Consider the following 26,378-nt stretch of genomic DNA (forward strand, 5'->3'; position numbering starts at 1 on the left):
ATGCCAGTGTATCTATGAGCTCATCTGCCCTGGGTATAGGGTGAGCATCAGTTTTGGTTACCAAGTTGAGACCTCTATAGTCTACACAAAACCGCATTTCCTTATTTCCATCTTTAGAATTGGGTTTTGGTACCAGTACCACAGGAGAAGCCCATGGACTGTCAGAGTGCTCAACCACTCCTAGTTCCAACATTTTCTGAACTTCTTGCTTTATGCAGTCCCTGACATGGTCAGGCTGCCTATAGATCTTACTTTTGACAGGTAAACTGTCTCCAGTATCTATAGTGTGCTCACACCAAGAAGTGGTGCCTGGCACAGTAGAGAAGAGTTCTGAAAATTGTCCTAGGAGATTTATGCAATTGTCTTTCTGCTCAGCAGTAAGACAATCAGCCAAAACTACACCTTCCACAAGAGCATCTTGTTCTGTGGAAGAGAAGAGATCAGGTAGAGGATCACTGTCTTCTTCCTGTCCCTCATCAGTTGCCATGAGCAGGGTGAGATCAGCCCTGTCATTGTAGGGTTTCAGGCGGTTGACATGGAGCACCCTAAGGGGACTCCTGGCAGTGCCTAAGTCAACCAAGTAGGTGACTTCACCCTTTTTTTCAACAATTGTGTGGGGACCACTCCATTTATCTTGGAGTGCTCTTGGGGCCACAGGCTCCAGGACCCACACTTTCTGCCCTGGTTGGTCCTGAACCAAAACAGCCTTCTGATCATGCCATTGCTTCTGGAGCTCTTGGCTGGCCTGAAGGTTTTTACTGGCCTTTTTCATGTACTCAGCCATCCTTGATCTGAGGCCAAGTACATAATCCACAATATCCTGCTTAGGAGCTTTTAAAGGTTGTTCCCAACCCTCCTTTACAAGTGTGAGTGGACCCCTAACAGGGTGTCCAAAAAGAAGTTCAAAGGGGCTGAAGCCCACTCCTTTCTGGGGTACCTCCCTGTAGGCAAAAAGGAGGCATGGTAGAAGGATATCCCATCTCCTGCGGAGTTTTTCAGGGAGTCCCATAATCATGCCTTTGAGAGTTTTATTAAATCTCTCTACCAGTCCATTTGTTTGTGGATGATAGGGTGTTGTGAACTTGTACGTTACACCACACTCCTTCCACATGGCCTTTAAGTATGCAGACATGAAATTGCTTCCTCTGTCTGATACTACTTCCTTTGGGAAGCCCACCCTGGAAAATATTCCCAGGAGGGCCTTTGCCACTGCAGGGGCTGTAGTGGTCCTTAAAGGAATAGCTTCAGGATATCTTGTGGCATGGTCCACTACCACTAAGATAAACCTATTGCCTGAAGCAGTAGGAGGGTCAAGGGGGCCAACTATGTCAACCCCTACCCTTTCAAAGGGAACCCCAACCACAGGCAGTGGGATAAGGGGTGCCTTTGGAGTGCCACCTGTTTTGCCACTGGCTTGACAGGTTTCACAGGACTTACAAAATTCCTTTGTGTCCTCAGACATCCTAGGCCAATGAAACAATGGAACCAATCTGTCACAAGTTTTCATTTGACCCAGGTGCCCAGCTAGGGGAATGTCATGTGCCAGTGTTAGGAGGAACTTTCTGTACTCCTGAGGAATCACTAATCTCCTGGCAGCTCCAGGTTTAGGATCCCTATGCTCAGTGTACAAGAGGTGGTCCTCCCAATAAACTCTGTGAGAGTCACTGACATCCCCATTAGCCTGTTTCACAGCTTGCTGTCTGAGACCCTCTAATGTGGGACAGGTTTGCTGTGCCACACTCAGCTCTTCTCTGGCAGGCCCCCCTTCACCCAAAAGCTCAGCAGTGTCTGCTTCCAGCTCCTCTGGTGTAGGTTCTGCACAGTGAGGGAATTCTTCTTCCTCAGAATTAGAATCCACTGTAGAAGGAGGGATAGTAGGAAGTGGTTTGCTTCTACTAGCCCTAGCTTTAGGGAGCACTTGGTCCATTGTTCCAGGATCCAAGCTTCCCTGTCCTTTTTGCTTTTTGGCCTGAGCCCTTGTCAAAGCAAAAATATGCCCTGGGATCCCCAGCATTGCTGCATGGGCCTCCAACTCCACATGTGACCAAGCTGATGTCTCCAAATCATTCCCTAATAGACAGTCTACAGGTAAATCTGAAGCTACCACAACTTTCTTTGGACCAGTTACCCCCCCCCCAGTTGAGATTTACAACAGCCATGGGGTGGCTTTGTGTTATGTTGTGAGCATCGGTTACTTGGTACTGGTGTCCAAGTATGTGTTGTTCAGGGTGCACCAGTTTCTCAATCACCATTTTGACACTGGCACCTGTGTCCCTGTAGGCCTGGACCTCAACACCATTTATTAGGGTTAGTTGCTTGTACTTCTCCAAGTTATGGGGGCAAGCAACCAAAGTGGCTAAATCAATAGCCCCTTCAGAGACTAAAGTAGCCTCTGTGGTCTCCCTAATCAGACCAACCCCAACTAAATTACCAAAAGTGAGCCCAGCTACTCCCTTGGATTGGCTATTAGTAGGTTTGCTCCCACCACCACTGCTATTAGTAGGGACACTAGGTGTAGCAGTAGGGGTTGTAGTGGTAGGAGCTGTGGTGCCTTTCTTTGGACAACTGGGATCTGTTGTCCAATGGCCTTTTATTTTACATAAATAGCACCATGGTTTCTTTTCCTTGTTCTGATTAAAGGAGGATTTGGACCCACCACCCCCACCAGAGTGTTTTTGTGGGCCTGATGAAGACTCATTTTTAGATTTGTCCCCACCCTTGTCAGAAGACTTACCATCCTTCTTTTTGTTGCCATCTTTGTCACCCCCTGTATGAACTTTTCTGTTCACTCTTGTTCTGACCCATTTGTCTGCCTTCTTTCCCAATTCTTGGGGAGAGGTCAGATCAGAGTCCACCAAGTACTGGTGCAACAAATCAGACACACAATTATTAAGAATATGCTCTCTCAGGATTAAGTTATACAGGCTGTCATAATCAGTAACTTTACTGCCATGTAACCACCCCTCCAAGGCCTTCACTGCCTGGTCAATGAAATCAACCCAGTCTTGTGAAGACTCCTTTTTGGTCTCTCTGAACTTTATCCTGTACTGTTCAGTGGTTAAGCCATAACCATAAAGGAGTGCATTCTTAAGAACTTGGAAATTATTAGCATCATTTTCTTTTACAGTAAGGAGCCTATCCCTACCTTTTCCACTAAATGATAGCCATAGGATCGCAGCCCACTGCCTTTGAGGGACATCCTGTACAACACAGGCCCTCTCAAGTGCAGCAAACCACTTGTTAATGTCATCCCCCTCCTTATAAGGGGGAACTATCTTGTGCAGATTCCTGGAATCATGCTCTTTTGCAGGATGACTATGGGGAATACTGCTGCTGCCACCATGGGTATCTAAACCCAACTTCTGTCTTTCCTTCTCTAATTCAAAAGACTGTCTATCCAAATCCAGCTGTTGCTTTTTAAGCTTCAGTCTGGTTTGTTCCACCCTCAACTTATTGAGTTCCCTCTCTAACATTCTGTCATCAGGGTTGGTGGGAGGGACATTTCTAGAAACAGAGCTATGATGGGAATGAACAGAAGGAGACCTGTCCCTTACAGAAGCCAATTTAACAGCTTGGTTTACAGAAACATTACTACCAGTATGGTGAGAATAAATGCTTTTGCTATGATGTGAGACAACACTATTTCTATGGTGTGGCTCATCATCATTACCATCTATGCTAGATTGTCTAGTAATGGGCAGGCTAGGAAGTTTCTTTCCTGAATCTTTTCCTGGGGGAGTCCCTGAATCTGATTGGGAACTATTAGGTACTTTTTCAACAGATGGGGCACCTATGGCCTTATCCTGTTCTCTAAGCATGTTAATTAATAGTTCTAAGGCAGGATTCTTCCCTACACTCAAACCTCTCTCTATACAGAGACTCCTTGCTCTTTTCCAGCTAAGGTTGTCATATGCAAGTTTGGACAGATCAACACTTTGGCCTGTGCCAGACATTTTTTAGAGAGAGTTAAAGTGATAGAGAAAGAGACAAAAGTTTTCAGAACTTTTTTTGGAAAGACAGAAAAAAAACTTTTTTAAACTTTTAAGAACTTTTTGAAAGTTATAGAAGTACTTTTCAGCACTTATAAAAGAGGAAAATGCAAAACTTTTTGGCTATGTGTATATACACTGACCTTGTTTTGTATATTTTTCTCTTATGAAAAGTACAATGACAAGAGTGGTAAGTAGTCTCAAGCACTTATCCCACCACTGCACAACCAATGTAGGAGGCTGGACTGGCTTGTACTGAGTACCAAGGGGTACTTGCACCTTGCACCAGGCCCAGGTATCCCTTATTAGTGTATAGGGTGTCTAGCAGCTCAGGCTGATAGATAATGGTAGCTTAGCAGAGCAGCTTAGGCTGAACTAGGAGACGTGTGAAGCTACTACAGTACCACTTAGTGTCATATGCACAATATCATAAGAAAACACAATACACAGTTATACTAAAAATAAAGGTACTTTATTTTTATGACAATATGCCAAAGTATCTTAGAGTGTACCCTCAGTGAGAGGATAGGAAATATACACAAGATATATATACACAATAGCAAAAATATGCAGTATAGTCTTAGAAAACAGTGCAAACAATGTATAGTTACAATAGGATGCAATGGGGAAACATAGGGATAGGGGCAACACAAACCATATACTCCAAAAGTGGAATGTGAACCACGAATGGACCCCAAACCTATGTGACCTTGTAGAGGGTCGCTGGGACTATTAGAAAATAGTGAGAGTTAGAAAAATAACCCTCCCCAAGACCCTGAAAAGTGAGTGCAAAGTGCACTAAAGTTCCCCTAAGGACAAAATAGTCGTGTTAGAGGAATAATGCAGGAAAGACACAAACCAGCAATGCAACAACTGTGGATTTCCAATCTAGGGTACCTGTGGAACAAGGGGACCAAGTCCAAAAGTCACAAGCAAGTCGGAGATGAGCAGATGCCCAGGAAATGCCAGCTACGGGTGCAAAGAAGCTTTGACTGGACAGAAGAAGCTGAGGTTTCTGCAGGAACGAAAAGGCCTAGAGACTTCCCCTTTGGAGGATAGATCCCTCTCGCCTTGGAGAGTCGTGCAGAAGTGTTTTTCCGCCGGAAGGACGCCAACAAGCCTTGCTACACGCAAATCGTGCGTTTGGCGTTTTTGGACGCTGCTGGGGCCCAGGAGGGACCAGGAGGTCGCAAATTGGACCTGCAGAGAGAGGGGACGTCGAGCAAGACAAGGAGCTCTCTCTGAAGCAGGTAGCACCCGGAGAAGTGCCAGAAACAGGCACTACGAGGATGCGTGAAACGGTGCTCGCCGAAGTTGCACACAGGAGTCACACGTCGCCGGAGACCAACTTAGAAAGTCGTGCAATGCAGGTTAGAGTGCCGTGGACCCAGGCTTGGTTGTGCACAAAGGATTTCCGCCGGAAGTGCACAAGGGCCGGAGTAGCTGCAAAGTCGCGGTTCCCAGCAATGCAGCCCAGCGAGGTGAGGCAAGGACTTATCTCCACCAAACTTGGGCTGAAGAGTCACTGGACTGTGGGGGTCACTTGGACAGTGTCGCTGGATTCGAGGGACCTCGCTCGTCGTGCTGAGAGGAGACCCAAGGGACCGGTAATGCAGCTTTTTGGTGCCTGCGGTTGCAGGGGGAAGATTCCGTCGACCCACGGGAGATTTCTTCGGAGCTTCTGGTGCAGAGAGGAGGCAGGCTACCCCCACAGCATGCACAAGCAGGAAAACAGTCGAGAAGGTGGCAGGATCAGCGTTACAGAGTTGCAGTAGTCGTCTTTGCTACTATGTTGCAGGTTTGCAGGCTTCCAGCGCGGTCAGTGGTCGTTTCCTTATCAGAAGGTGAAGAGGGAGATGCAGAGGAACTCGGATGAGCTCTTGCATTCGTTATCTAAAGTTTCCCCAGAGACAGAGACCCTAAATAGCCAGAAAAGAGGGTTTGGCTACCTAGGAGAGAGGAAAGGCTACTAACACCTGAAGGAGCCTATCAGCAGGAGTCTCTGACGTCACCTGGTGGCACTGGCCACTCAGAGCAGTCCAGTGTGCCAGCAGCACCTCTGTTTCCAAGATGGCAGAGGTCTGGAGCACACTGGAGGAGCTCTGGACACCTCCCAGGGGAGGTGCAGGTCAGGGGAGTGGTCACTCCCCTTTCCGTTGTCCAGTTTCGCGCCAGAGCAGGGGCTAAGGGGTCCCTGAACCGGTGTAGACTGGCTTATGCAGAATTGGGCACATCTGTGCCCAACAAAGCATTTCCAGAGGCTGGGGGAGGCTACTCCTCCCCTGCCTTCACACCATTTTCCAAAGGGAGAGGGTGTCACACCCTCTCTCAGAGGAAGTTCTTTGTTCTGCCATCCTGGGCCAGGCCTGGCTGGACCCCAGGAGGGCAGCTGCCTGTCTGAGGGGTTGGCAGCAGCAGCAGCTGCAGTGAAACCCCAGGAAGGGCAGTCTGGCAGTACCAGGGTCTGTGCTACAGACCACTGGGATCATGGAATTGTACCAACAATGCCAGGATGGCATAGAGGGGGCAATTCCATGATCATAGACATGTTACATGGCCATATTCGGAGTTACCATGGTGAAGCTACATATAGGTAGTGACCTATATGTAGTGCACGCGTGTAATGGTGTCCCCGCACTCACAAAGTTCAGTGAATTGGCTCTGAACAATGTGGGGGCACCTTGGCTAGTGCCAGGGTGCCCTCACACTAAGTAACTTTGCACCTAACCTTTACCAGGTAAAGGTTAGACATATAGGTGACTTATAAGTTACTTAAGTGCAGTGTAAAATGGCTGTGAAATAACGTGGACGTTATTTCACTCAGGCTGCAGTGGCAGGCCTGTGTAAGAATTGTCAGAGCTCCCTATGGGTGGCAAAAGAAATGCTGCAGCCCATAGGGATCTCCTGGAACCCCAATACCCTGGGTACCTCAGTACCATATACTAGGGAATTATAAGGGTGTTCCAGTAAGCCAATGTAAATTGGTAAAAATGGTCACTAGCCTGTCAGTGACAATTTGGAAAGAAATGAGAGAGCATAACCACTGAGGTTCTGATTAGCAGAGCCTCAGTGAGACAGTTAGTCACTACACAGGTAACACATTCAGGCACACTTATGAGCACTGGGGCCCTGGGTTACCAGGGTCCCAGTGACACATACAACTAAAACAACATATATACAGTGAAAAATGGGGGTAACATGACAGGCAAGATGGTACTTTCCTACAAAAATCTCCCTACTAAGGCTTCTGTGTTCTTTCTGCCTCACTGAAAGTTCTATTTTTTTTCATTTCCACTTTGGACAGTGTGTTTCATTTTGGAAAGTTTGTGGGGTTGCCATTCCCAAAGAGTAATTGGTGAATGAGTGAAATTTTATAAAGCTCCCTTTCTTGGGGGGGATGTTTCTGGCACTGGGGGGGAGTAATATCAACCCGAACAGTCAAGAGCAACAACTAAAGAATACATAATTGATTAAATAGCTAGGTCTTGGCTAATTTCCTGAAGTAGCCCAGAGTATGCGATCTCCTGAATGGAAAGAAGACAAGACCTCTTTGTGTGGCTGCAATGCAGACAAAGAAATACACACACAATGGTGGCTACTTCTAACTATAGAAACCTGAAGGAGCAGGGAAGCAGAAGAATGAAGAGAATGCCTGAAACATAGTGCTTGAATATTTACAATTGATATAGTAACAACCTTGTAGGAAGTTGGTTTGTCTATATAGTGCTGTAAAATAAAGTACTCTGTGCAGAAAGTCCAGTGGATCCACAATTGGTTTGCAGATGCAAAAGTAGAAAGGACTAATGCTCTATTTTGTGGTATCGTGGGCGAGCAATTAGGCTTATCAGAGGGTAGTGCTAAACATTTCTTGCACTCACAGACGCAGTAGATGAGACATGCACTCAAAAATGTTTTATATATGTTTCAAACCCAAGAACTTTGTAATCAGTTAAGCAGACCTTTAAGTATAAATACTTTGCAGTTTCAAAAATCAATACAGTGCAATTTTCAGAGTTCCTCTCAATGTTATCCTATGGAAGAAAATAATATTTAGCAGACACAGGGTTAACAAAGAATGACAAAGCCAATCTCAGTGAGTTAAGGTAAGTACTGGCCCCTGATCAGAACCACAGCGACAGGTCATTCCACACAAAACTTTTGTTCTTTCTTTCCACCCTTGAAAAGAGGTTTGGGGACTAAAACAACTTGGCTGACACAGGGACATCTGAGCGCTCAATGACTCCAAATTCCAGCATCTTGTTGACTTCAGCTTTAATACTCTCTTTGTCTCTTTGACAAAGTCAGACTGTTTGCGGTGGTGGTCCGTTCAAGACAATCTGTTGAGAGGAGTTCCCTTGCAACCGGATCTGCCCTTGATTTTCACAACGGATGTCAGTTCCCTGGTTTGGGGGGCTGCCGTAGGGGATCTGTCCATTGAGGCGCACTGGTCTTTTCAGGAGAGCCGCACGTCCTCCAATTGGATGGAATTGATGGATGTGGTCAGGGCCCTCCAGCAGTTTTGTCACCCTCTAGAGGCTGCACTCTGACAACTAGGTGACAGTGGCTTATTTGAACAATCAGGGAGCGATTCGTTCCAGGTCCCTCAATTCTGTAGTGTAGGAGGCCAGCCTGGTTTTTAGTGAGTACCAGAGGAACTTACACTACATACCAGGTCCAGTTATCCATTATTAGTGTATGTAGTCAATGTCTAGAAGCCTGGGCTCTCTAGTGGTAGTGTGGATGAGCAGCCAAGGCCTAATTAGGAGACATGCAAAGCTCAGGCAGTATCACTACAGTCACACAGAACTTACAAACATGAGAGAAAATACTCAGTGGTACAAAAATAAAGGTACTTTATTTTAGTGACACACTTGCAAAATATACCTTAGAGACTATACTCCATTAGTAGGTAAGTAATTTACAATATATATACACTAGTATCCAAAAACAGGTAAGTACACAGTAAGAGAACAGAGCAAATAGTGAAAATCACAATAGTTAGAAATAGTTACCTGTGGGAACACAAACCATAAACTAAGAAAGTGGAATGCGAATGTTGGTTTCCCACCTAGGCAAGTGTAGTGTATAGAGGGGCGCTGGGAGTGTACGAAAACACCAAAGGTAAGTATTAGAACCCACCCCATAGCCCAGGAGAGTAGGAGTAAATCACAGGACCTTTCCTACTACACAGAAGAAAATGAGACAGGAGATTATGCCAAAAGCAGAAGAGACTGCAAGAAACCAACAGTGGATTCCTGGACTTGAAGGCCGGTAGAAGAAGGGGACCAAGTCCAAGAAGCACAGAAGAGTCCAGGGAGAACAGGAGCCCCTGCTAACCCAGATGAAGGTGCAAAAGTGGAACCATCAGTGAAGAACACCAGTCAGTACTGCACCCGAGAAGATGGATGCGGTTTTATGGTTGGTGCAGATGATGTACCACACCGGATGGATGACTGCAGTCTGGTTTGCATCACTGGATTCCGCCAGCAAGCCTTGGCACATGCAAAACTTGCAGTTAGCAGAAAATGGCACTGTTCATGACCAGGAAGGACCAGGGCGACTCTACCCAGGAGGAGGAGTCAGAGGGGCCTGCCAGCAGACCAGAGAACACAAAGAAGACCAGGTAGCGTGAATAGGAGTCCCACCAGATGAGGACAAAGGAGGTGCAAATGGAGGACCATGCAGCACTATAACAAAAGGTCCCATGCCTCCGGAGAACGTTGCAGGAAGCTGTGTATCACAGGAGTGAGTGCTGTGTGCCGGAGCTGTGCTATGCACGAAGAACTTCATGGAAGGTTGCACACAAAACTGCAAATCACGCGGTGCCGGGGGTACTGTCTTGCATGGGCAGGCAAGCTCTTACCTCCACCAAAGTTAGACAGCTGGACATCAGCACAGTCGGGACCACTTCAGTCCACCATCCGTGTTTCTAGAATCAGGCACCTCACCGGGAGACGGGACCCAAGCCATTGGTCGTTGCTGCAGAGGGTACCTGCTTTAGCAGGGAAGTGATACCTTCACTTCTAGGGAGATTTCTTCACTCTTCTGGTGCAAGCTAAAGACTGGATGCCCTCTGAAAATGCACGACTGGGAAACAGTTACAGTTGCTGGCAGGAGCTGAAGTTACAATGTTGCAGAATTCGTCCTGGCTTCTTTCTTGCAGTTTTGTAGAGTTCCTGGAGGTCCAGATGCAGTTTCTTCAGTGAAAAGGTGAAGTAAAGGATGCAGAGGATTCCTGCTGGAGTCTGTGAAGAACCACCCAAAGGAGACACCCTAAATAAACCTGAAAGGGGGTTTGGTCACCTATCCAGGTAAGCACCTATCAGGGGAGGGCTCAAATGTCAACTGCTAGCACTGGCCATTCAGATGCTCCCAGAGTTTCCTGCCCATCCTGAAAACAAAATGGCAGAAACCAGGGTCCTTCTGGAGGGGCTCTGAGCACCACCCCTAGGTTGGTGATGGACAGGGGAGTGGGCACTCCCCTTTCCTTTGTTCCAGTTTCGTGCCAGAGCAGGGACTGGGGGTCCCTGAACCGGTGTAGACAGGATTATGCAAGGAAGGCACCATTTGTGCCCTTCAAAGCATTTCCAGAGGCTCTGGGAGGCTACCCCTCCAAATTGCCTCTAACCCCTATTTCCTTCAAAGGGAAAGGGTGTAACACCCCTCTCACAAAGGAAAAACTTAGTTTCTGCCTTCCTGAACTTGAGCTGTACAAGCAGCAGGAGGGCATATACCTGTCTGAGGGATGGCAGCAGCTGGGGCTGCGTGGAAAACCTCAGAAGGCTGGTGTGGCAATACTGGGGGTTCACTGTGGAGCCCCCAGAGTCTATGTAATCATACAACCAATGCTAGAGTTACTAACAATAACGGTACTTTATTTTTATGACAATGGGGGTCATTACAACATTGGCAGTAAAAGTCGCTTACCGCCGTGCAGAAGACCGCCAATACACCGCCGCAGCCGCGGTAGACCGCCACAGCTATTATGACACACATCTCGGAATCCGCCGAAATTCAGACACCCACACAACACCACCACACCAAAGGTCAGCGATAAACATGCGGAAACAAATCCTCCACCTCCACGCCAACAGAAACACGCCCATGCTATTACGACCCACAAATCCACGCAGCGGTCTTTCAACCGCGGTATTCCATTGGCGGTACACACCGCCGCGCTCAAAATACACACACATCTCCAAAACACCGCCACATTGGACAATTCTAAATACACACACCTGATACACATACGCACACCACTCCCACACACCCAACACAATATAAAACACACACCCACATCACCCACAAACCCCTACGACCACAAATACTGAAAGAAGGCCAGAGAGACAGCACAGCAATTGACAACCCCATCACACAGAGGCACACAACACCATCACCCACACAACATCCAAGCACAAAACACCACACACCACTACACTCACAACACTCATCACCACATACACCACCCCACACCTCACTCACACCACCCCATGGCACTCCAAAGACACCCCTGCTTCTCCGAGGAGGAGCTCCGGGTCATGGTGGAGGAAATCGTCTAGGTAGAGCCACAGCTATTTGGCTCACAGGTACAGCACACATCCATAGCCAGGAAGATGGAGTTATGGCGCAGAATAGTGGACAGGGTGAACGCCGTGGGACAGCACCCAAGAAATAGGGAGGACATCAGGAAGAGGTGGAACGACCTACTGGGGAAGGTGCGTTCAACGGTCTCTAGGCACAACATCGCGGTGCAGCGGACTGGCGGCGGATCCCCACCTCCTCCCCCACAACTAACAACATGGGAGGAGCAAGTGTTGACCATCTTGCATCCTGAGGGCCTCGGAGGAGTCGGTGGAGGATGGGACACTGGTAAGTCAAATCTTAACTATCATATCCTCCACCCTACCTGCATGATCTCACACACCCCCACCCTCACCCCCTCCTCTATCACTCCAAATCCTCACTAATCTACCCATAACACAAACCACCCATCTCAACACCAAGCCCTGCATGACACAACTAAGCATGCTCACCCCTCACCAAAGCATGCCCACTGCACATACCCAGAACACCCCCCCCAACCATCATCACACAAGCCCCCACACAGGAATGCTTGCACTGGGGTTCACGCACACCCACCCATTGCACACCATGACACACACACATGCAATAATCATGCTCTTATGCCCCTGCAGGAACCCAAAGGACCGTCACCAGACCAGAGGATCCAGACAACACCACTCCACCCCCAGAAGAGTCCCACAGTGACAAGAGCAGCTCTGCCCTACTGGATCTTGATGACCAGCCCAGACCATCGTGGGCCTCAGGACAGTCGGTTTGCCTTGCACAGGCACAGCCTAACACCGACCTTCCACCCTCTGGTAACACCAGCACAGCACCCACCCAGCGAGCCCAAACCTCCCTACCCAGGACAGGTCAATCAGCGGTGTGTCCACCACTACAGGGCACCCAGGCTAACCCACCAGCCCAACAACAACAGAGACCTGGGGGCAGTGGTAGTGGGCACACGGTCAAGGGGACGGAGGCACAGGAACATAGGGGAACTGGGAGGGCTCTTGTGCGACAGAGGGAGGACAGGCCAAGGGAACCCACTCTCCACAAGGCCCTCTCCTCCATCATGGTAGCATACCACCTCTCCCAGGAGACGATGGCTACAGTCCTGGACAAGTTACAGGAGACCCTGCGCTTGCAGGAGGAGCAGTATTTGGGGTTCAGGGAGGAGCTCAGGACCATCGGCTCCGCCCTGGGCACCATCGTAGGGGTGCTGAAGGACAAACAGCAGACCTTGAGGGACACCGTGTGTAGGAAAGTACCATCTTGCCTGGCATGTTACCCCCATATTTCACTGTATATATGTTGTTTTAGTTGTATGTGTCACTGAAACCCTGCCAGCCAGGGCCCCAGTGCTCATAAGTGTGCCCTGTATGTGTTACCTGTGTGATGACTAACTGTCTCACTGAGGCTCTGCTAACCAGAACCTCAGTGGTTATGCTCTCTCATTTCTTTCCAAATTGTCACTAACAGGCTAGTGACCAATTTCAGCAATTTACATTGGCATACTGGAACACCCTTATAATTCCTTAGTATATGGTACTGAGGTATCCAGGGTATTGGGGTTCCAGGAGATCCCTATGGGCTGCAGCATTTCTTTTGCCACCCATAGGGAGCTCTGACAATTCTTACACAGGCCTGCCACTGCAGCCTGAGTGAAATAACGTCCACGTTATTTTACAGCCATTTTACACTGCACTTAAGTAACTTATAAGTCACCTATATGTCTAACCTTTACCTGGTAAAGGTTAGGTGCAAAGCTACTTAGTGTAAGGGCACCCTGGCACTAGCCAAGGTGCCCCTACATTGTTCAGGGCCAATTCCCCAGACTTTATGAGTGCGGGGACACCATTACACGCGTGTACCACATATAGGTCACTACCTATATGTAGCTTCACAATGGTAACTCCGAATATGGCCATGTAACATGTCTATGATCATGGAATTGCCCCCTCTATGCCATCCTGGCATAGTTGGCACAATCACATGATCCCAGTGGTCTGTAGCACCGACCCTGGTACTGCCAAATTGCCTTTCCCGGGGTTTCACTGCAGCTGCTGCTGCTGCCAACCCCACAGACAGGTTTCTGCCCTCCTGGGGTCCAGCCAGACTTGGCCCAGGATGGCAGAACAAAGGACTTCCTCTGAGAGAGGGTGTTACACCCTCTCCCTTTGGAAAATGGTGTGAAGGCAGGGGAGGAGTAGCCTCCCCCAGCCTCTGGAAATGCTTTCATGGGCACACATGGTGCAAATTTCTGCATAAGCCAGTCTACACCGGTTCAGGGACCCCTTAGCTCTGCTCTGGCACGAAACTGGACAAAGGAAAGGGGAGTGACCACTCCCCTGACCTGCACCTCCTGTGGGAGGTGTCCAGAGCTCCTCCAGTGTGCTCCAGACCTCTGCCATCTTGGAAACAGAGGTGCTGCTGGCACACTGGACTGCTCTGAGTGGCCAGTGCCACCAGGTGACGTCAGAGACTCCTTCTGATAGGCTCCTTCAGGTGTTGCTAGCCTATCCTCTCTCCTAGGTCGCCAAACCCCCTTTTCTGGCTATTTAGGGTCTCTGTCTCTGGGGATTCCTTAGATAACGAATGCAAGAGCTCATCAGAGTTCCTCTGCATCTCTCTCTTCACCTTCTGCCAAGGAATTGACTGCTGACCGCGCTGGAAGCCTGCAAAACTGCAACAAAGTAGCGAAGACGACTACTGCAACCCTGTAATGCTGATCCTGCCGCCTTCTCAACTGTTTTCCTGGTGGTGCATGCTGTGGAGGTAGTCTGCCTCCTCTCTGCACTAGAAGCTCCGAAGAAATCTCCTGTGGGTCGACGGAATCTTCCCCCTGCTACTGCAGGCACAAAAGAACTGCATCACTGGTCCCCAGGGTCTCCTCTCAGCACAACGAGCGAAGTCCCTTGAATCCAGCAACTGTGTCCAGGTGACTCCCACAGTCCAGTGACTCTTCAGTCCAAGTTTGGTGGAGGTAAGTCCTTGCCTTCCCACGCCAGACTGCATTGCTGGGAACCGCGACTTTTGCAGCTACTCCGGCCTCTGTGCACTTCCGGCAGAAATCCTTTGTGCACAGCCAAGCCTGGGTCAACGGCACTCTAACCTGCATTGCACGACTTTCTAAGTTGGTCTTCGGCGACGTGGGACTCCTTTGTGCAACTTCGGGTGAGCACCATTTCACTCTTCTTTGTAGTGCCTGTTCTGGCACTTCTGCAGGGTCTGCCTGCTTCTGAGAGATCTCCTTGTCTTGCTCGACGCCCCCTCTGTCCCCAGACGCAATTGGTGACATCCTGGTGCCTTCTGGGCCACAGCAGCATCCAAAAACGCTAAACGCACGACTTGCAGCTAGCAAGGCTTGTTGGCGATCTTTTGGCAGGAAAACACTTCTGCACGACTCTCCACGGCGAGAGGGATTTATCCTCCAAAGGGGAAGTCTCTAGCCCTAGTCGTTCCTGCAGAATCCTCAGCTTCTACTGTCAAGTTGCAGCTTCTTTGCACCCACAGCTGGCATTTCCTGGGCATCTGCCCATCTCCGACTTGCTTGTGACTTTTGGACTTGGTCCCCTTGTTCCACAGGTACCCTCGACTGGAAATCCATTGTTGTTGCATTGCTGGTTTGAGTCTTTTCTGCAGATTTCCCCTATCACGACTTCTATGTCCTTTGGGGAACTTTAGTGCACTTTGCACTCACTTTTCAGGGTCTTGGGGTGGGCTATTTTTCTAACCCTCACTATTTTCTAATAGTTCCAGCGACCCTCTACAAGGTCACATAGGTTTGGGGTCCATTCGTGGTTCGCATTCCACTTTTGGAATCTATCTATCAGCTTAGGCTGATAGATAATGGTAGCTTAGAAGAGCAGCTTAGGCTGAACTAGGAGACGTGTGAAGCTACTACAGTACCACAAGTGTCACTTGCACAATATCATAAGAAAACACAATACACAGTTATACTAAAAATAAAGGTACTTTATTTTTATAACAATATGCCAAAGTATCTCAGAGTGTACCCTCAGAGTGAGGTTAGCAAATATACACAAGTTATATGTACAGAGTACTAAAAATATGCAGTATAGTCTTAGAAAACAGTGCAAACAATGTATAGTTACAATAGGATGCAATGGGGACACATAGGGATAGGGGCAACACAAACCATACACTCCAAAAGTGGAATGCGAACTGTAGGAAAGTACCATCTTGCCTGGCATGTTACCCCCATTTTTCACTGTATATATGTTGTTTTAGTTGTATGTGTCACTGGGACCCTGTTCTCCAGGGCCCCAGTGCTCATAAGTGTGCCTGAATGTGTTACCTGTGTAGTGACTAACTGTCTCACTGAGGCTCTGCTAATCAGAACCTCAGTGGTTATGCTCTCTCATTTCTTTCAAATTGTCACTAACAGGCTAGTGACCAATTTTACCAATTTACATTGGCTTACTGGAACACCCTTATAATTCCCTAGTATATGGTACTGAGGTACCCAGGGTATTGGGGTTCCAGGAGATCCCTATGGGCTGCAGCATTTCTTTTTCCACCCATAGGGAGCTCTGACAATTCTTACACAGGCCTGCTACTGTAGCCTGAGTGAAATAACGTCCACGTTATTTCACAGCCATTTTACACTGCACTTAAGTAACTTATAAGTCACCTATATGTCTAACCTTTACCTGGTAAAGGTTAGGTGCAAAGTTACTTAGTGTGAGGGCACCCTGGCACTAGCCAAGGTGCCCCCACATTGTTCAGAGCCAATTCCCTGAACTTTGTGAGTGCGGGGACACCATTACACGTGTGCACTACATGTAGGTCACTACCTATATGTAGCTTCACAATGGTAACTCCGAATATGGCCATGTAACATGTCTAAGATCATGGAATTGCCCCCTCTATGCCATCCTGGCATTGTTGGTACAATTCCATGATCCCAGTGGTCTGTAGCACAGACCCTGTGTAGGAGGCTGGACTGGCTTGTAGTGAGTACCAAGGGGTACTTGCACCTTGCACCAGGCCCAGTTATCCCTTATTAGTGTATAGGGTGTCTAGCAGCTTAGGCTGATAGATAATGGTAGCTTAGCAGAGCAGCTTAGGCTGAACTAGGAGACGTGTGAAGCTACTACAGTACCACTTAGTGTCATATGCACAATATCATAAGAAAACACAATACACAGTTATACTAAAAATAAAGGTACTTTATTTTTATGACAATATGCCAAAGTATCTTAGAGTGTACCCTCAGTGAGAGGATAGGAAATATACACAAGATATATATACACAATAGCAAAAATATGCAGTATAGTCTTAGAAAACAGTGCAGACAATGTATAGTTACAATAGGATGCAATGGGGAAACATAGGGATAGGGGCAACACAAACCATATACTCCAAAAGTGGAATGCGAACCACGAATGGACCCCAAACCTATGTGACCTTGTAGAGGGTCGCTGGGACTATTAGAAAATAGTGAGAGTTAGAAAAATAACCCTCCCCAAGACCCTGAAAAGTGAGTGCAAAGTGCACTAAAGTTCCCCTAAGGACAAAGTAGTCGTGTTAGAGGAATAATGCAGGAAAGACACAAACCAGCAATGCAACAACTGTGGATTTCCAATCTAGGGTACCTGTGGAACAAGGGGACCAAGTCCAAAAGTCACATGCAAGTCGGAGATGGGCAGATGCCCAGGAAATGCCAGCTGCGGGTGCAAAGAAGCTTCAACTGGACAGAAGAAGCTGAGGTTTCTGCAGGAACGGAAAGGGCTAGAGACTTCCCCTTTGGTGGACAGATCCATCTCGCCGTGGAGAGTTGTGCAGAAGTGTTTTCCCGCCGAAAAGACGCCAACAAGCCTTACTAGTCGCAAATCGTGCGTTTGGCGTTTTTGGACGCTGCTGGGGCCCAGGAGGGACCAGGAGGTCGCAAATTGGACCTGAGGAGAGAGGGGACGTCGAGCAAGATAAAGAGCCCTCACTGAAGCAGGTAGCACCTGGGGAAGTGCCAGAAACAGGCACTAAAAGGATGCGTGAAACGGTGCTCGCCGAAGTTGCACAAAGGAGTCCCACGTCGCCGGAGACCAACTTAGAAAGTCGTGCAATGCAGGTTAGAGTGCTGTGGACCCAGGCTTGGCTGTGGACAAAGGATTTCCGCCGGAAGTGCACAGGGGCCGGAGTAGCTGCAAAGTCGCGGTTCCCAGCAATGCAGCCCAGCGAGGTGAGGCAAGGACTTACCTCCACCAAACTTGGGCTGAAGAGTCACTGGACTGTGGGGGTCACTTGGACAGAGTCGCTGGATTCGAGGGACCTCGCTCGTCGTGCTGAGAGGAGACCCAAGGGACCGGTAATGCAGCTTTTTGGTGCCTGCGGTTGCAGGGGGAAGATTCCGTCGATCCACGGGAGATTTCTTCGGAGCTTCTGGTGCAGAGAGGAGGCAGGCTACCCCCACAGCATGCACAAGCAGGAAAACAGTCGAGAAGGCGGCAGGATCAGCGTTACAGAGTTGCAGTAGTCGTCTTTGCTACTATGTTGCAGGTTTGCAGGCTTCCAGCGCGGTCAGCAGTCGATTCCTTATCAGAAGGTGAAGAGGGAGATGCAGAGGAACTCGGATGAGCTCTTGCATTGGGTATCTGAAGTTTCCCCAGAGACAGAGACCCTAAATAGCCAGAAAAGAGGGTTTGGCTACCTAGGAGAGAGGATAGGCTACTAACACCTGAAGGAGCCTATCAGCAGGAGTCTCTGACGTCACCTGGTGGCACTGGCCACTCAGAGCAGTCCAGTGTGCCAGCAGCACCTCTGTTTCCAAGATGGCAGAGGTCTGGAGCACACTGGAGGTGCTCTGGACACCCCCCAGGGGAGGTGCAGGTCAGGGGAGTGGTCACTCCCCTTTCCTTTGTCCAGTTTCGCGCCAGAGCAGGGGCTAAGGGGTCCCTGAACCGGTGTAGACTGGCTTATGCAGAATTGGGCACATCTGTGCCCAAGTAAGCATTTCCAGAGGCTGGGGGAGGCTACTCCTCCCCTGCCTTCACACCATTTTCCAAAGGGAGAGGGTGTCACACCCTCTCTCAGAGGAAGTTCTTTGTTCTGCCATCCTGGGCCAGGCTTGGCTGGACCCCAGGAGGGCAGATGCCTGTCTGAGGGGTTGGCAGCAGCAGCAGCTGCAGTGAAACCCCAGGAAGGGCAGTTTGGCAGTACCAGGGTCTGGGCTACAGACCACTGGGATCATGGGATTGTGCCAACTATGCCAGGATGGCATAGAGGGGGCGATTCCATGATCATAGACATGTTACATGGCCATATTCGGAGTTACCATTGTGAAGCTACATATAGGTAGTGACCTATATGTAGTGCACGCGTGTAATGGTGTCCCCGCACTCACAAAGTTCAGGGAATTGGCTCTGAACAATGTGGGGGAACCTTGGCTAGTGCCAGGGTGCCCTCACACTAAGTAACTTTGCACCTAACCTTTACCAGGTAAAGGTTAGACATATAGGTGACTTAAAAGTTACTTAAGTGCAGTGTAAAATGGCTGTGAAATAACGTGGACGTTATTTCACTCAGGCTGCAGTGGCAGGCCTGTGTAAGAATTGTCAGAGCTCCCTATGGGTGGCAAAAGAAATGCTGCAGCCCATAGGGATCTCCTGGAACCCCAATACCCTGGGTACCTTAGTACCATATACTAGGGAATTATAAGGGTGTTCCAGTAAGCCAATGTGAATTGGTAGAATTGGTCACTAGCCTGTTAGTGACAATTTAAAAGTAATGGGAGAGCATAACCACTGAGGTTCTGGTTAGCAGAGCCTCAGTGAGACAGTTAGGCACCACACAGTGAACACATACATGCACACCTATGAGCACTGGGGCCCTGTGTGACAGGGTCCCAGTGACACATACATATAGGCCACAACCTTATGAGCACTGGGGTCCTGACTAGCAGGGTCCCAGTGACACATAACAAACATACTGAAAACATAGTGTTTTCACTATGAGCACTGGGGCCCAGCCATCAGGATCCCAGTGAGACAGTGAAAACAGTGACAAACATCCTGACATACACTCACAAACAGGCCAAAAGTGGGGGTAACAAGGCTAGAAAGAGGCTACTTTCTCACACCCTGGTACTGCCAAACTGCCTTTCCGGGGGTTTCACTGCAGCTGCTGCTGCTGCCAACCCCTCAAACAGGTTTCTGCCCCCCTGGGGTCAAGCCAGGCTTGTCCCAGGATGGCAGAACAAAGGACTTCCTCTGAGAGAGGGTGTTACACCCTCTCTCTTTGGAAAATGGTGTGAAGGCAGGGGAGGAGTAGCCTCCCCCAGCCTCTGGAAATGCTTTCTTGGGCACAGATGTGCCCAATTCTGCATAAGCCAGTCTACACCGGTTCAGGGACCCCTAAGCCCCTGCTCTGGCGTGAAACTGGACAAAGGAAAGGGGAGTGACCAGTCCCCTGACCTGCACCTCCCCTGGGAGGTGTCCAGAGCTCCTCCAGTGTGCTCCAGACCTCTGCCATCTTGGAAACAGAGGTGCTGCCAGCACACTGGACTGCTCTGAGTGGCCAGTGCCACCAGGTGACGTCAGAGACTCCTTCTGATAGGCTCCTTCAGGTGTTAGTAGCCTATCCTCTCTCCTAAGTAGCCAAACCCTCTTTTCTGGCTATTTAGGGTCTCTGTCTCTGGGGAAACTTTAGATAACGAATGCAAGAGCTCATCAGAGTTCCTCTGCATCTCTCTCTTCACCTTCTGCCAAGGAATCGACTGCTGACCGCGCTGGAAGCCTGCAAAACTGCAACATAGTAGCAAAGACGACTACTGCAACTCTGTAACGCTGATCCTGCCGCCTTCTCAACTGTTTTCCTGGTGGTGCATGCTGTGGGGGTAGTCTGCCTCCTCTCTGCACTAGAAGCTCCGAAGAAATCTCCCGTGGGTCGACGGAATCTTCCCCCAGCTACCGCAGGCACCAAAAAGCTGCATTACCGGTCCCTTGGGTCTCCTCTCAGCACAACGAGCGAGGTCCCTTGAATCCAGCAACTCTGTCCAAGTGACTCCCACAGTCCAGTGACTCTTCAGTCCAAGTTTGGTGGAGTTAAGTCCTTGCCTCCCCACGCCAGACTGCATTGTTGGAAACCGCGTCTTTTGCAAATATTCCAGCTTCCGTGCACTTCCGGCGGAAATCCTTTGTGGACAGCCAAGCCTGGGTCCACGGCACTCTAACCTGCATTGCACGACTTTTTAAGTTGGTCTCCGGCGACGTGGGACTCCTTTGTGCAACTTCGGCAAGCACCGTTTCACACATCCTTGAAGTGCCTGTTTCTGGCACTTTTCCGGGTGCTACCTGCTGCTAAGAGGGCTCCTTGTCTTGCTCGACTTCCCCTCTATCTCCTGGTCTAATTTGCGACCTCCTGGTCCCTCCTGGGCCGCAGCAGCTTCCAAAAACGTTAACCGCACGATTTGCAGCTAGCAAGGCTTGTTGGCGTTCTTTCGGCGGGAAGACACTTTTGCACGACTCTACACAGCAAGTGGGATCCGTCCACCAAAGGGGACGTCTCTAGGCCTTTTCGTTCCTGCAGAAACCGCAGCTTCTTCTGTCCAGTAGAAGCTTCTTTGCACCCACAGCTGGCATTTCCTGGGCATTTGCCCATCTCCGACTTGCTTGTGACTTTTGGTCTTGGTCCCCTTGTTCCACAGGTACCCTAGATTGGAAATCCACAGTTGTTGCACTGTTGGTTTGTGTTTTTCCTGCATTATTCCTCTATCACGACTTCTTTGTCTCTTGGGGAACTTCAGTGCACTTTGCACTCACTTTTCAGGGTCTTGGGGAGGGCTATTTTTCTAACTCTCACTATTTTCTAATAGTCCCAGCGACCCTCTACAAGGTCACATAGGTTTGGGGTCCATTCGTGGTTCACATTCCACTTTTGGAGTATATGGTTTGTGTTGCCCCTATCCCTATGTGTCCCCATTGCATCCTATTGTAACTATACATTGTTTGCACTGTTTTCTAAGACTATACTGCATATTTTTGGTATTGTGTACATATAACTTGTGTATAATTGCTATCCTCATACTGAGGGTACTCACTGAGATACTTTGGCATATTGTCATAAAAATAAAGTACCTTTATTTTTAGTATAACTGTGTATTGTGTTTTCTTATGATATTGTGCAAGTGACACTAGTGGTACTGTAGTAGCTTCACACGTCTCCTAGTTCAGCCTAAGCTGCTCTGCTAAGCTACCATTATCTATCAGCCTAAGCTGCTAGACACCCTATACACTAATAAGGGATACCTGGCCCTGGTGCAAGGTGTAAGTACCCCTTGGTACTCACTACAAGCCAGTCCAGCCTCCAACAAGCACACACACTGTAGACAGTGTGCACGCTGTAGTTAATGCATGTGCAGTATTTAGTGCATCTGCCATAGATAGCACACACACTGTAGACAGTGTGCACGCTGTAGTTAATGCATGTGCAGTATTTAGTGCATCTGCAGTAGTTAGCGTATGCACTGCAGTTAGTGCATGCACTGTAGTTATTGCATGTGCTGTAGTTAGTGCATGCACTGTAGATAGTGTATCTGCTGATAGTGCATCTGCTGTAGTTGTGTATCTCCTGTAGTGATGGCATGCACTGTAGTTAGTGCACGTGCTGTAGTTGGAGCACGTGCTGTAGTTAGTGTGTATTCTGTAGTTACTGTGCATGCTGTAGTTAGTGCATGAACTGTAGTTAGTGCACGTGCTGTAGTTAGTGCATGCACTGTAATTAGTGCACACAATGTAGACATCATGATTTAGTTGGAATCAGGTTCATGTCTCCCTTCTGCTCACAGTCAAAGGACGTGATCGGGACTGTGATATGGTCCTTTGTATGTCACAGGACGTACGAGACAAGTAGCTGCAAGTGGTCACTTTGTCTAACCTGGTCCAAGGTTACATTAGATTGCTGTTGTTCAAATGATTAGTTGCCATCTCTTGGAATGTTTTGGGTCCTGAGCATCATTTCTGATGCAACATATTACAGGACATCTCTCTGAGGCCTTGAGCTGAGCCCCCTGGTACTGAATGACTGGCAGTGTCCTAATAAAAGCATTGAAAGAGGTGAAGTGAGCCGGGCGCCTACCTGCGGATACTTGTACAGCGCCAGGAGCTGGGCCATGGAGTAGGTGGTCGAGGAGGACAGGTCGCCGATGAAGCCCACCAGGGCTCCTTCGCTCTGACACCTGTAGTTTGGAACTGGCTCATTTTGTTGTGACATGATGCTCAGGGTGCTCTGAAGAGCCTTCATCTCACTAGCACAGGAGTCAAATATATGGTACCCCAGGGTGAGGTTTGGTAAAAGAGCGGGGTTTCGGTTAATCTCCTCCACGGCGTAGATGAAGGCCAGGGCCTGCAAAACCTGCTCAAATGAACCCCTGAAAGAGTAGGAAACACATCAGAAAATTACAGCTTTGTCACTGCTTGCAACATGAGCAGAGTAACAAGAATATAGAGTAATGAACTGTACAGGAGGTATTTGTTTTTGTGTTGTAAAAAGCGAATCAGTTCAAGAGCAGTGCTCTATCAGCATCATCCTAGGTTCTGATGACCTACATGTGCTGTTTCCACCTGCTGTATGTGGCAGCAGATCACCTCAAAGTTCCCCCTTCCATATCAGAGATTCTGGGAGAAATCTGCCCTGGTCCACCAGTGCACCACCCCACCCGGCCCCACAAAAACATGAAGTATCTCTGCAACTTGCTAGTCACAAAGCTACAAGATCACCAGACTTAAAACAAGTCTGGGGAAAAGAACAACTATTGTAATAACTACGGCCATGGGAAAGGAACCTGCCAGTAATATTGGACCTCTTCACATAGTGGTAGCCTGTCCCCATCAAACCCCTGCATGTTTGTACATGTTATGTGTACTACTGTTTATGGTGCTGTGTTAGAGCATATCTAGTACCAGTGCAGATACCATCACCAGTACCAACATCAGTACCCACACCTGCACCATAACTAACACCAGCACAAGCAACATCGATACCTGCAACAAAATCAACAACTGTGCCAAAATAACACCAACACCAGCAACAACATTAATACTTGCAAAATAACCAACACCTGCGTCAAATTAAAACCAATACCAGCAATAACACCAAAACCAACATCTGCACAAAATGTAACACTAACACAAGAACCAAAATCAATAACAGCAGCACCAACAACACCAGCAACAACATTAATACATTAATACTTGCAACATAACCAACACCTGCGTCAAATTAAAACCAATACCAGCAATAACACCAAAACCAATGTAGAAGGCTGGTCTGGCATGTAGTGGGTACCAAGGGGTACTTACACTCTGTACCAGCTCCAGTTATCCCTTATTAGTGTAGAAGAGTTGTTTCTAGCAGCTTAGGCTGATAGACGGTAGCTTAGCAGAGCAGCTTAGGCTGAACTAGGAGACGTGTAAAGCTCCTACTATACCACTGGTGTCATATGCACAATAGCATAAGAAAACACAATACACAGATATACTAAAAATAAAGGTACTTTATTTTTATGACAATATGCCAAAAGTATCTCAGTTAGTACCCTCAGTATGAGGATGCCAAATATACACAAGATATAAGTACACAATACCAAAAATATGCAGTAATAGCAAAAGGAAGTAATTCAAGCAGTGTAAAGTTACAATAGATTGCAATAGGAGCACATATGTATAGGGGCAACACAAACCATATACTCCAAAAGTGGAATGCGAACTACAAATGGACCTCAAACCTATGTGAGCTTGTAGAGGGTCGCTGGGACTGTAAGAAAACAGTGAGGGTTAGAAAAATAGCCCACCCCAAGACCCAGAAAAGTAGGTGTAAAGTGCACCTATAACCCCCAGAAAGCACAGAAGTCGTGATTGGGGGTTCTGCAAGGAAGACCAACACCAGCAAAGCAACAACAGTGGATATCCGGACCTGAGTACCTGTAAGACAAGGGGACCAAGTCCAAGAGTCGCGACAATGTTGAGAGTGGGCAGATGCCCAGGAAATGCCAGCTGAGGGTGCAAAGAAGCTGCCACCGGATGGTAGAAGCTGTGGATTCTGCAAGAACGAAGATGGCCAGAAACTTCCCCTTTGGAGGATGGATTTCCCACGTCATGAAGAAATTTGCAGAGGTGTTCCCATGCAGAAAGAACACAAACAAGCCTTGCTAGCTGCAAGGGTCGCGGTTAGGGTTTTTGGGTGCTGCTGTGGCCCAGGAGGGACCAGGATGTCGCCACTTGGATGAGGAGAAAGAGGAGGCACCCAGCAAGTCAGGGAGTCCTCCCAGAAGCAGGCAGCACCCACAGAAGTACCGGAACAGGCACTTGCAAGAGGAGTGAACCAGAGTCCACCCAAAGTCAGAAAAGGGAGTCCCACGATGCCGGAGGACAACTCAGAAGGTTGTGCACTGCAGGTTAGAGTGTCGGGGACCCAGGCTTGGCTGCGCACGAAGGAAATCATGGAAGAGTGCACAGGAGCCGGAGCAGCTGCAAATCACGCGGTACCCAGCAATGCAGTCTAGCGTGGGGAGGCAAGGACTTACCTCCACCAAACTTGGACTGAAGAGTCACTGGAGTGTGGGAGTCACTTGGGCAGAGTTGCTGAGTTCAGGGACCACGCTTGTCGTGCTGAGAGGGGACCCAGAGGACCGGTGATGCAGTCTTTGGCTGCCTGCGGTTGCAGGGGGAAGATTCCGTCGACCCACAGGAGATTTCTTCAGAGATCCTGGTGCAAGAAGGATGCAGACTACCCCCAGAGCATGCACCACCAGGAAACAGTCAAGAAAGCCGGCAGGTTGCAGTAGTCGTCTTTGCTACTTTGTTGTGGTTTTGCAGACGTCCTGACCAGTCAGCGGTCGATCCTTTGGCAGAAGGTGAAGAGAGAAGTGCAGAGGAACTCTGGTGAGCTCTTGCATTCGGTATCTGAAGAATGCTGCCTTAGACCCTCTAGTGTGGGACAGGTATGCTGTTCCACACTCAGCTCCTCCCTGGCAGGCCCCCCTTCACCCAAACGCTCAGCAGTGTCTGCTTCCAGCTCCTCTGGTGTAGGTTCTGCACAGGGTGGAAATTCTTCTTCCTCAGAAGTTGAATCCACTGTAGAGGGAGGGATAGTAGGTAGTGTTTTACCTTTACTAACCCTAGCTTTAGGGAGCACTTGGTCCATTCTTCCAGGATCCAAGTCACCCTGTCCTTTTTGCTTTTTGGCCTGAGCCCTGGTCAAAGCAAAAATATGCCCTGGAATGCCCAGCATTGCTGCATGAGCCTCCAACTCCACTTCTGCCCAAGCTGATGTCTCTAAATCGTTCCCTAGTAGACAGTCTACAGTTAAATCTGAGGCAACCACAACTTTCTTTGGACCAGTAAACCCCCCCAGTTGAGATTCACAACAGCCATGGGGTGGCTAAGAGTATTGTTATGAGCATCAGTCACTGGTAATGGTGACCAAGTAGGTGTTGTTCAGGGTGGACCAGTTTCTCTATTACCATTGTAACACTGGCACCTGTGTCCCTGTAGGCCTGAACCTCAGCACCATTTATTAGGGGAAGTTGCTTGTACTTATCCATATTAAGGGGACAGGCAACCAAGGTGGCCAAATCAATGGCCCCCTCAGAGACTAACACAGCCTCTATAGTCTCCCTAACAAGACCAACCCCAACTAAATTCACAAAAGTGAGCCCAGCTACTCCCTTGGATTGGCTATTAGTAGGTTTGCTCCCACCACCACTGCTATTACTAGGGGCACTAGGTGTAGCAGCAGGGGTTGTAGTGGTAGGAGGCTTGGTGCTTTTCTTTGGGCAACTGGGATCAGTTGTCCAATGGCCTTTTA

At 48.7% G+C, this 26,378-nt stretch overlaps 1 protein-coding gene across 1 annotated transcript in view; it reads right to left on the reverse strand.

Moving 5' to 3' along the window:
- The window catches only part of LOC138279154 (vomeronasal type-2 receptor 26-like), a 191,341-nt gene that overhangs the window by 155,794 nt on the left and 9,169 nt on the right, over positions 1-26,378 (reverse strand). Inside the window, exon 2 of the mRNA XM_069219376.1 lies at positions 22,650-22,941. Coding sequence (XP_069075477.1) covers positions 22,650-22,941 — 292 coding nt within the window. The remainder of the gene's footprint in view (positions 1-22,649; positions 22,942-26,378) is intronic.

Source organism: Pleurodeles waltl, unplaced genomic scaffold (genome assembly GCF_031143425.1).
Source record: "Pleurodeles waltl isolate 20211129_DDA unplaced genomic scaffold, aPleWal1.hap1.20221129 scaffold_68, whole genome shotgun sequence".
NCBI classification, from domain to species: domain Eukaryota; kingdom Metazoa; phylum Chordata; class Amphibia; order Caudata; family Salamandridae; genus Pleurodeles; species Pleurodeles waltl.